Consider the following 12,152-nt stretch of genomic DNA (forward strand, 5'->3'; position numbering starts at 1 on the left):
AACTGGTTCCACCTCACAGCACAACAGTTTCAGGCAGTCAAACATGTCTTACTGCTTGATGCACACTTTATGGGGTTGATATTGTATTTGCCTGTCTCTTTGGCTGTCCATTTGCAGTTACCTTAAATTTTTGCAATAGCTGTACCTCTCTATTTACTTTTTGTGTGTATAAACAAATGTCTGCAACATTCCCAAGTTGTGTAGTCCTTTCCAGTCTGACCACAGTGCTCTCTGCTGACACCTCTGTCTGTGTCAGGAACTGTCCAGAGTAGGAGCAAATCCTCATAGCAAACCTCTCCTGTTCTGGATAGTTCCTGAAATGGACAGAGGTGTCAGCAGAGAGCACTGTGGTCAGACTGAAAAGAACAACTTCCTGTGAAGCATACAGCAGCTGATAAGTACTGGAAGATAAGAAGATTTGCGGATCTGCGGACCTCCAGATGTTGTAAAACTACAACTCCCAGCATGCCGGAACAGGCGTTGGCTGTCCGGGCATGCTGGGTGTTGTAGTTTTGCAGCATCTGGAGGTCCGCAGGTTGAAGACCACTGTCCTATACTTTACATTGCAGTGATCCCTCAATATACAATGGTTTCAAACAACGATGGTCCGTTTGGAACGGATTACCATCGTATGTTGAGGGACCATTGTAGTAACAATGCATGCTGGAGACCCACAAGCAGAGTCTCCAGCCCACCGGAGCACCTGAAAGCTGAACTCATTTATGCAGGCTAAAGTCAGCAACTGCCGAGCCGAGAAGTTCATGACGAATTGAATCACTGTAACTTCGCTCATCTCTAGTAATAAACATTTGCCACTTCAGCGCCTAAAAAGAAAACTAAAACAATGCCTCACTCAGGGTCCCTGCCATCAGGTTTAAATGCTCACATACTACTGCATAAATGACAGTCTCTTTAACCTGAAGAATGTTACTTTTCCAGAACACAACCCCAAACCAGTTCTATCACTTACATCTGGTTTTGAGGAAGTAGTAAGTAAAAGTTCCCCAAAGAGGATAGTTCTTTGATTCAGGCTCTGCATTGATAACAACTCCCTAATGCATAAATCCAAGTCAAATTGCACCCATTACAATGAGAAGAGTACAGTATAGAGAAATAAGACAGCCACAGCTCTTTACTGCATAGTCAGCAGAAAACCACCACACAATGGTCCATATCACAATGGCCCTCTCTCTTCCATTGTACTTACTCCCCTAGATTAAAGGAGTACTCTGGTGGAAAACATTATTTTTTTAAGTCAACTGGTGCCAGAAAGTTATTAAACAGATTTGTAAATTACTTCTGTTTAAAAATCTTAATCCTTCCAGAAGTTGTATTTCTTTCTAGAATTCTTTTCTGTCTGACCAGAGTACAGGCAAATCCCCATAGCAAACCTCTCCTGCTCTGGACAGTTCCTGATATGGACAGAGGTGTCAGCAGAGAGCACTGTGGCCAGACTGAAAAGAACTCCAGAAAGAAATACAACTTCCTGTGGAGCATACAGCAGCTGATAAGTACTGTAAGGATTACGATTTTTAAATAGAAGTAATTATAAATTTTTTTTAACTTTGGGGCACCAGTTGATTAACCTCTTAAAGGAAATCTTTCATCAGAATCACCTGCACTTAACCTGTTACACAGGCTTGTAGTGCGGGTGATCCTGATTAAAACGCTTCTTACCTGGTTAAAAATGGTTCAGCGCTTCTTAAGATATCTATATTTTTAGTTTTCTGTTATTCCCTGGCTTGGGACTCAGTGGGAGGTCTTATCATCTGGGACTCGGCCACACGTCACCGGGTCGGTCCCGGCTGCTAACGATAGCCGGGACCCTGAGCTAACAGCGTGTGGCACCGATCGTTGTGCCGCGCGCTGTTAACCCTTCAGACGCGGCGATCAAAGTTGACCATCATGTCTGAAAACGAAAGTAAGCGCTTCCCGGCAGCTCAGTCGGGCTGATCGGGATAAAATCGAGATGTTCCGATCAGCTGGGACGCAGGTGGAGGTCTCTTTACCTGACTCCGCGGCGTCCGATCGTCGATTGATTGCTCCAAACCTGAACTACAGGCTTGAGCAATCTAGCCCCTATCTCACTGATCCCTGCAGAGCTATGGCTTTGCAGGGATCAGCATAGGAGATCAGTGTGTGCAGTCTTATATGTCCCTATGGGAGCTTAAACACTGCAAAAAAAAAGTGAAAAAAAAAGTAACAAAGGTCATTTAACCCCTTCCCTAATAAAAGTTTGAATCACCCCCCTTTTCCCATAAAAAAAAGAAAAACCTGTGTAAATAAAAATTAACATGTGGTATCGCCGCGTGCGTAAATGTCCGAACTATAAAATGATATCATTAATTAAACCGCACGGTCAATGGCGTACGCGCAAAAAAATTCCAAAGTCCAAAATAGCGTATTTTTGGTCCCTTTTTATATCATAAAAACATTTATAAAAAGTGATCAAAAAGTCCAATCAATACAAAAATGGTACCGATAAAAACTTCAGAACACGATGCAAAAAATGAGCCCTCATACCGCCCGTACGCAGAAAAATAAAAAAGTTACAGTTACAATTTTAAACGTATAAATTTTCCTGCATGTAGTTATGATTTTTTTCAGAAGTGCGACAAAAGCAAACCTATATAAGTTGGGTATCATTTTAATCGTATGGACCTACAGAATAAAGATAAGGTGTCATTTTTACCAAAAAAATGCACTGCGTAGAAACAGAAGCCCCCAAAAGTTACAAAAGGAAATTTTTTCTTCAATTTTGTCGCACAATGATTTTTTTTTTCCGTTTCACTGTGCATTTTTAGGTAAAATTACTAATGTCACTGCAAAGTAGAATTGGTGACGCAAAAAATAAGCCATAATATGGACTTTTAGGTGCAAAATTTAAAGCGTTATGATTTTTAGAAGGTGATGAGTAAAAAATGAAAATGCAAAAAACGGAACGCTGAGTCCTTAAGGGGTTAAAAAAAATTGTTTTTCCAATGGAGTACCCCTTTAAACATTCTCACCTGCAAAAGAGAGAAATGGATACACCATATCTGCAGACTTTTACATGTACATTAAATTTCGTCAACTATAGCAGTAACCTAAGTCACAGAAAAACCTCAGTTTTTTCTTTTGTTAATTATGTGAAATCAAGCAGATTTAGTAACTCATGAAAGGGATATAATAGATCGTATTAGTAAAATGCAAGTTAGCTGACACAGCAGTCTTCAGGATCTGGTAAGTGTTACATTTTTATGAACTCCTGATATTGGTGGCCTGACAAACAAACTTCTATAGAAAGCTTTTACCCACGTCCTATGTTGATTAAATGCAAGGATGTCTCAATCCGCTCTATATCATCCCTGGACAACATTCGGACATGCCTTTAAACACCAGTTAATCTGCTGCGTTTGCTGTGTATACAGCTAATCCATAATTGTTTAACCTGTGACATGCAACAAGACTACTATAGAGACTTAAATTGTCAGAAAAGGAATCTCAGTGGGACTGGTTAGACAACCCTGCCATAAAGAGAAGTGGACTAAGGTGTATAACCAGGCAAATTGCTTGGATAGGAGATAACTTTATAATCTGCGAGTCCGACCACTAGGACGTTCCCACCAAATCTAGAAATGAAGGGGCTTCTGCAGCCCTTTACTTTATTTTTTTACTGTAATCAGCCCCTTTCACTACTCCAGGAAAGGAGTTTCAGCCATGAATCCGCTTCCTTCTCAGCACCAATTAGAAGAGAATGCCCCTTGAATGCTCACATTGGCCCACATTTATCAATAACTGTCTGGTTTTACCCATAACAACCAATCACAGCTCAGCTCTCATAACAACACGCTTTGGTAAAATGAAAGCGGAGCGGTTATTGGTTGTATAGGGCAAAACCAAGATTGGTTCAAATCGACTATGACCCAGATATATCAGTTAATTAATCATAATTTCAAGAGTAAGTTCAGGAAAAAATACAAAAAATAAAGTTATGTAATTCCATAGATTTTTTTTTATCATCATTTATTACAATTTTCATCTGACATTGGCTCTGAAACATGCATTAGCTGACATGGTATAAAAATGCATCTAATGTTCCTAACGATATGTGGAGACAGGAATCCTAATTAGTGGTTCTACTAAAGCGTATGAAAATCACAGAAGGGAGGGGGGTGTTCTCTGCTTGTGACCCTCCTTTACCGATTAGCTGTATACACAGCAAACGCAGCAGATTAACTGGTGTTGACTGAAAACCGTGGTATACTATGGTTTTCAGTTCGGTCACAAAACTGGATACAGGGCAAAAATGAGCCGACCGGAGTCACTATCCAACTCCGGTCGGCTCATTCAAATTAATTAGATGCGCGCCGGGTCCAGCTGGGGTAAGGGAGCGCCCGTTTTTTCACATCCCCCAGACAGATCCGGTGACCATATAAACGAAACATAATGTGAATGCACCCTTAACTAGAGAAGATGTTGCTACAACCAAGTACTGCAGTACTGTCACCAATGCCTTACAACAGGCATCATGTAGGGTTGCATTAAAGGGTACTTAGCTGCAGATCATCATTCCCAGGCTGATGGCATATAAAACAAAAACTCAAACGTAGGGCTGGGCGGTATGACCAAATCTGCGTATCACAGTATTTTTGTAACTTTTGGCGGTTCCACGGTACGTAACTGTATTTCCCCCCCCGCCCCCCCCAATTAATTATCAGCCCAGCGCTGCGCTATTCTGCCCCCCCCCCCCAACAAAAATTAATTATCAGCCCAGCGCTGCACCCACCGGGGTAAATACTCACATGTCACCTGCTGCCCTCCTCGTGCTGTTTGTTGCCGCCGCAGACACAAGGTAAACAAAATAAACGCATGTTCCGATGTCGGCCTTACGCTAGGGACGGGAACGTTGGACAGCCGTTAGCCTATCACCGGCCGCAGCGATGTTCCGCCTCGGTCGCTGATAGGCTGTGCCCACTGTCATGTAAGAAGCCGCCCAGAGCTTCTTACATGACAGTGGGTTCAGCCTATCAGCTGCCGAGGAGGAACATCGCTGCGGCCGGTGATAGGCTGACGGCTGTCCAATGTTCCATTCACTAGGAAGCAGATGAGGCCGGTACTGGACCAACGGGAGGTGAGTTAAAGTTTATATTGTTTATTTTTTGCAGCCCGGGAATAGGGATACCACACAATATGGAGCAGTGGTCTTCAACCTGCCGACCTCCAGATGTTGCAAAACTACAACTCCCAGCATGCCCGCACAGCCAACGGCTGTCCGGGCATGCTGAGAGTTGTAGTTTTGCAACATCTGGAGGTCGACAGGTTGAAGACCACTGGTAGAGTGTCAGCCGCAACAAACATGAGGATGAGGAGGGCAGCGCATGCGGGTGACATCAGTATTTACCCCGATGGGGACAGCGCTGGGCTGATAATTAATTGGGGGGCAGTGATTAGTCGCGGGTGACTTGTGATTAGTTCCCCGATGTGGGGACAGCGCAGCGCTGGGCTCATTCATTCCCGAGTGGGAGGGGCCCAACCGGTATTGTGGTATGGGTTAAAATTCATATCGTGCAGCACAAAAATGTCGGTATTCGATATGAACCGGTATACCGCCCAGCCCTACTTAAACTTACCACGCGTTGCTCCCTCGATGCCCCAGTATCATTGTTCTCTTCCTCCAGTGTGGTCTTCTTCCTGGTTGCCGGTAGTCGATAAGTAACACTGCAGCTCAGCCAACTGCCGCCACAGCATTGTCCCTTCTTCTTGGCTGGCAATAGGCGGAGCTGCAGTGTGACATATTGAGCCCTGGCACCAGAAAGGCGGTCAGTGCCGGGGCTTAACTGCTGCTCAGCCTATTAACAGTCGATGCGGGCATAGTTGTGGCCGGTGATTAGCTGGGCTTCAGTGTGACAGGTCGACCACCAGTACCAAGACAAAGACTTCACTGGAATTTTTGTTTTATATGTCGGCAGCCTGGAGATACTGTTAAATGTTTTACAGCGTACCCCATTATTCCAATGCGGAATTTCCATTCCAGAATTGCCACCGCAGAAATTCTGCAGTGTGAATGGAACAGCTGAATCCTATTAAAGTCTATGGGCAGTACATTTCTGTGGAACATGGCCTTAGGGTACATTCTGCTGCAGATTTGATGATGTATTCAATCATTTAGTTACAGTTATTTACCAACATCAATTTTGAAGAAGATTTGAACATGTAAATGTACCCTTATTCTTATATCCCAAGTGTTGCAATCTACAACTCCAATGGGCAGTAACATGAGATTACAGAGTTTCAGGAACCAGACACAGGATGACCTGCTGGTCAGCGAGTCAGCTTATTTCTGAGAATAGGTTGTTGTGTTACTCTAGGAATACACCTAGACTTTTTGCAGAAAGACTAAGGTCCTGTGCACAGAACGGATTTTTCCATTGGATTTTTTATACAAAAAAATTATGCAATTACATTTTGGAGAAGAATTTAAGTTGATTTACTTGGGACTTGCTTGACTGTAGATATTTTGGACAGACTTTCAAGCATTCCTATGGACATACAGAAATGTATTTTATATATTTTTTTTTTATGGAGTAATGAAAAGTGTAGCCTTGGATTCATACATACAGTAGAATTACAGCTATTCCCTTGTTCTCTCTCTTCTGATTGGATTCACTCTTTAGTTGTTAAATTAACAAACACTAAAATCTACATATAAGACTCCAGCAAATCCCTCAAAATTGTGGTGTACAGAGAATGGTAACTGTATAACAGTATCATCTGTACGAACAGTTGGTGTAGCTAAGTTGCAGGCTGTCACAACAATCTGTGCCAAATTTATACTTAAAAAACAAAAAGAAAAACAGAAACTTGGACCATGGCTCATAAAAATGTATACCAAAAAGATGGCATGGCACACATCTCGCAGATTATTCGTAAAACATCCATGTCTGCACCTGTACAAATGCTCAAGGCCATTTGCATAGCCAGCATGTGAATTTTTGGCATATTGTCTTCCCAATCTGTCACACGTCAGATTTGTAGCAGAAGTTGCTACAGCTCAAAATCCATTAATCTGAATGAGGATGTTTTTGTAATAAGCACATTGAGCCAAAATGAGATAATCACAAAAATTTCTGCAACAAATGGACATCATTTTAAATGGGCACTATCATTAAAACTAATTTTTGCTATTGCACTCCTTATGGTATATAAAAAAATCTTTCTAATGTACTTTGATTAAAAGAAGTTTTCTATGTTTTATTTGTGTTCAAAAAAGCTGCCACTAGGTGTCCTACTTGTCTAGAGCACATTTCCCCCCCATCTGTTGCACAGACTTTGGACTCCAGCTGGCCTGGCAGAAGTCCAAAATCAGGAAATGCAGTCTGTAGTGCTGAGGGGGGGGGGGTGTGCAGCCTTAGCCAATCATAACTCATATCACACATTGAACTGCTTTGGGCTGTGTGTAGCAGAGTGAGGGAGGAAGTTGTCCCCTGTATGGCTTCAGATGATGTCTCACCTGCTGGTAACGCCCCTTCCCAGTCAGTGAATCTGACAGACTGAACAGAAAATACAGAGCAATATCAAGGTAGAAAACTTGGCAGGGGTGGTTTATCATGATGGGGGCAGTGAACTGGGAGGATTATCAAGTTAATGAGGTACTCTTTAAGCAAATAGCAGTCAATTGGTTGATTTTGTAAACACATGCTCCGTTTTTGTGTAGTTAAAGGAGATCTCCGGCGTTAAAAATAAATAAATAAATAAATTATCCCCTATCCCCACGATAGGGGATAAGTAGCTTATCACGGAGTGTCTGACCACTAGGGACCCCTGCAATCATCAGGAGAGGACCCGGCACTTCGTGAGGAGAGTGCTCCATTCATTCCTATGGGAGTACCGAAAAGACCCAAATACAGCTCTCGGGCATCATTGGCACTCCCATAGAAATGAATGGAGCGTGTGCCATCTACCAGTAGACACGCTCTCCTCAGACCCCCCTCAATTACAATTCATGTTTAAAGAGGAATCATGATCAATACAGGGGATAACTAGCTGATTGCTGGGGGTCCGACCAATGGGCCTTTATCCCCAAATATGATAATAGAAGCCCATTGTACTTTAAGTGATATGAGCAGCATCTCCATTCAGTTTCTATGGGACTCCTGAGCATAGGAATTGTAGTGCCAGTCTAAGCTCAGAAGTCCTGAAGAGTGTGAATGGAGAAGCGATCGAGCATGTGTGCAGACCTTTCATTCACTTGGGGGACAACACACAAAAGTATAAGGCCTTAGGGTGGTTTCACACAGATTTTTCCCCCAGCCAGCCCTTCAAAAAAACACAACACTTTGTATCATTGTTCAGGTTTTTTGGTTTTTCCCCTAGGCTTCTTTGTCCAAAAATGCTACAGCCAGATGTTTCATAAAATATAAATACACTACAAAGTTTGTGTGTTGCACATTTGTTTTACTTAGGTTTGTAAGGTGCTATATGTAAGGCGCTTTATTTTGCGTTCTTCCCCCATAGGCATTCTCAATAGGATTTCTGATGAGCCAGTAAGAAAAAAAACAAGCTAAATACGTAACAAAAAAAAACAAAAGAAAATAGCACCAAAAATGCTCAAAGGAGAAATGTGATAAAAAAAAAATAATAATAAAATTGTGCTTTTCACTGAGTTTTAAAAAAATGCTGAAAAGGTGTGTGAGAGAAGGAGACATAAACCAGAAATCAAAATCATTTCAAGCATCAAAACAACTGGAGGAAACGCATGTGCTTCTCGACTCCCTACAAAAGGTTCAATTCCCTATTCACTGAACTGTGCAAAATGTATAAACAAGCTTTAAGGTAGGTCCAATGACCAAAAGGAGGCAGTGTGCCAACTTATGTGACTATGTATATGACGCTCCAGCTGGCTGACTTCTCTACATGTAGCTGGCAATTGGCTCCATTGCATTTAAAATGCCAACACAAACATTGCAAGCTAAGATAGATAAGGCTAAAGAAGACCAGTAATATGACTAATTTTGTTAGTAAGATCTGTTTTATTTCCCCTCAATAAGCACATGACAGCTGAAAACTGATGGAGGGTCGGGGGTCCTTTTTAAAACTGCCCAAGGCAAGAGCTGGAGAAGTATCATGCTGAAAAATGTATCCCCTATAAGTTTAAGATAATTGGGGGGGGGGGGGGGTCGGAGTGCTTGGACCCCAGCTCTCCCTGGGAAAGCAGCATAATGCCCCCCACCATATCGCTCTATGGGAGACCGGAAGATAGCCTAAAGGTTTTCCCATAGAGATATATGGAGGGGGTGTGGCGGTTGACCACGGTTTTGCAACTGCATACGTTATTTTTGACATGGACGTCAATGGGAAATGCACATGTATACGGTTCCATACGGGAAACCAGATACGGCTTTTACATTACACTTGCATCCTAAAGTCCCCACCCAACACCCCTCCCATTAAAAATGTACAACATTTTCAAAAACTTATGTTTTTTTTATACAAAAAACAAAAACAAAAAAAAAACGGACGGAACTGTATGCACTTGCCATACGGTTTTCTTTAGAAAAACTGATTGAAAACAGTATGGCAAAAACGTGGTGTGAACCACAGAGGAGCCAAGCAACACATGGACAGGCCTAATGCAGTGGCACCTTGAGCAGGCGCCATGTATTATTTCAGAGAATACTAGAAAGAGACTCAGCATTTTCAATCTCAGGACTGGTGTGGCTTCCTAGCAGAGGGAACGCCAACAACCAGTGAAATATCTGATAGACTGTTAAAAGTCATTTTAAAATAATGTCACAAAAAATTATTAAAATTCATAGAAAAATGATAAGCATAGTCCGGACCACTTCCAAAAAGACCTGTCAGAAATGGGAACAACCCAGCTGTGAGCCAATATCTGGGTCTGAGGGGAAAAAAATCCCTTCTACCACCGAAGATTAGTGGCGCCATTGTGCCCGGCAGCCACCAACCTACTGAACATTACAGTTAACATCAAGTGTCATGGAGGTTGGCCAATATCTATGCCCATGTTGCCCCAAGTGATCCCACACAGTGGTGTTGAACTGTACAAAGCACAAGGTTAGCATGCTCAATGTCACCAGGTGAACTAGAACAATCAGGAGGCTGCAGCCCAGATAGTTGACTGACCAGTCATTCCATGTATAAGAAAGGCAAATGGCCAGTTCTCATTCTATGCACACGTGTAGATCTGATGTGGAGCTCCTTCCTGGCCACTATCAGGTGAACCTGCCGCCTCCTGTGTGTGCACTGAGCGATCAAGGGTCAGGACTTCATTTCTGCGTCTTGTGACCTTGTTCTGATCACTATCTGCCTGCAGAGACTTATCAGAAGGGCCGCCTATGGGAGTGTGTGTACAGGGGCAGACAACCTGCTGCAAGCCAGCTGCTGGGGGACTACAACTCCCAGCGCTCCAGCACAGAGGAGGATGTCATTAGCGGTAATGAAGAGGTTGCACTCACCCAGGAGCAGCAGCTTGAGCTCCCTCCGAGCATCCCTCTTGTCCCTACGGAGCTGTCGCTCGATCTCCGCGCTAATCCTCTGGGACTCCTTCTCCTCCGCAGACAGGCAGCACCCCGCCATCGTCAGGACCTCGCACTACTCCCCGCTGCTGACACACTCGATCCCCGGCGGCCAGGGACAGGGGACACAGTGTCCGCTGGAACTTTAGCTCTGCTTGTGTTCCTGCAAAAAGTTCAAGCAGAGGAGGGAGGGGAAGCGAACAAAGCCAACAAATCCCTTGTTTCTTCCTTCCTTGCCCTGGGGAAGTTTGTCGTCTTCTCTCCAGTCTCACAGCGGCTCCTTGGCAGCGCTCCCTCCTGCAGGCATGTGTGAGGCGAGGGACTTGAGCCGCGGTGTGCACTGCGCACACAGGGGAGGCAATGGCAGCGCACACAGAGCTTTTCTTCTCCTCCTCAGAGCAGATGGACAGGAGCCCACAGACAGAGAGACGGTGGGGGAGTCAGTCAGCACATAGCCACTCCAAGCCTTCTTTTCCTGGAGTGGAGTATAGGCGGGGAGAAAGGGCGGCACTCTCCTCAGGCTGCCTCCTCCTCCAGCAGTGGACGGGCCTGGCGGTGTCTGCACTGTACGTCCTCTGCTGGAGGACCCCCGGCTAGTGACTGACCACATACCTGACCAGCAGTATGGAAAGGTGCCCTCTTCTCTCCGGGTATTCAGTACAAATCTGGTTCTGTTGTGGTTTGAAATGTTATGACCCATTCTTACTGGCATCAGTTACCTCATGTAAATGAACCAGGACCAAGAGTATGGAATGGGCCGATGCCGTATCTAGCTATAAGGGGCGGCTGTTGCCCCAGATAACTTGGCATGGCTATGTGTGACATGGTGGCCACTCATTTGAATGGGTGATATAAAGTATCACATTCCCTGGCTATCTGTGTCTGTCCCCAAGGGATACATTTGAGTTACCAGGAACCTACATTTGCCCAAGCCACACATGACTTCCCTCTCCCCCCCCCCAAAAAAAGTTTGTAATGTCACAAATATCCCGTTAGGTACTCTGTGAGGCTGGGAATTTCCAGCCATATGCTATGTTCACATGGCAGATTTTCTGCTGCAGAAATTCCACTGTGGAAGTTCTGGATTCTGCAAAAACATTGAACCTGTTTATAGTTTTTGCAGAATCCCTTAGCAGAGTCCTTTTGAAGTCAATTTGAGACTCTGAATTCTGTCCAAAATCTCTGTGTTGAGTAAAAAAAATTCTGCAGAAATCCATGCACATTGCGCACGAAATCTGCAAAACTGTAAAAAAAAACAAAACAAAAAAACTACCAGTTTGGCCGAAAGGAATCTGAGCGGAATCACTGAAATTCCATAGTGTAAACATAGCCATATAGTCACAGGCTTTTGGGTGAATTTAACCCCTTAAGGACCCAGCCATTTTACACCTTAGGACCCGGCCATTTTTTGCACATCTGACCACTGTCACTTTAAACATTAATAACTCTGGGATGCTTTTACTTATCATTCTGATTCCGAGATTGTTTTTTCGTGACATATTCTACTTTAACATAGTGGTAACATTTTTGGTAACTTGCATCCTTTCTTGGTGAAAAATTCCCAAATTTGATGATAAATTTGAAAATTTTGCATTTTTCTAACTTTGAAGCTCTCTGCTTGTAAGGAAAATGTAT

The 12,152-nt window shown here is 43.5% G+C and overlaps 1 protein-coding gene across 3 annotated transcripts in view; it reads right to left on the reverse strand.

The window, feature by feature from the left end:
* The window catches only part of LOC130275490 (guanine nucleotide-binding protein subunit alpha-14), a 188,530-nt gene extending 177,570 nt beyond the window's left edge, over positions 1 to 10,960 (reverse strand). Inside the window, exon 1 of one of the 3 annotated variants that reach the window (XM_056523548.1) lies at positions 10,458 to 10,960. In XM_056523548.1, coding sequence (XP_056379523.1) covers positions 10,458 to 10,578 — 121 coding nt within the window. In that variant the 5' untranslated portion in view covers positions 10,579 to 10,960. Of the gene's footprint in view, positions 1 to 5,612; positions 5,748 to 10,457 lie in introns of those variants that run through there. The other 2 variants (XM_056523554.1, XM_056523539.1) reach the window with 2 other exon arrangements.
* Between the last annotated feature and the right edge of the window lie 1,192 nt (positions 10,961 to 12,152).

Source organism: Hyla sarda, chromosome 1 (assembly GCF_029499605.1).
Source record: "Hyla sarda isolate aHylSar1 chromosome 1, aHylSar1.hap1, whole genome shotgun sequence".
Taxonomy (NCBI): domain Eukaryota; kingdom Metazoa; phylum Chordata; class Amphibia; order Anura; family Hylidae; genus Hyla; species Hyla sarda.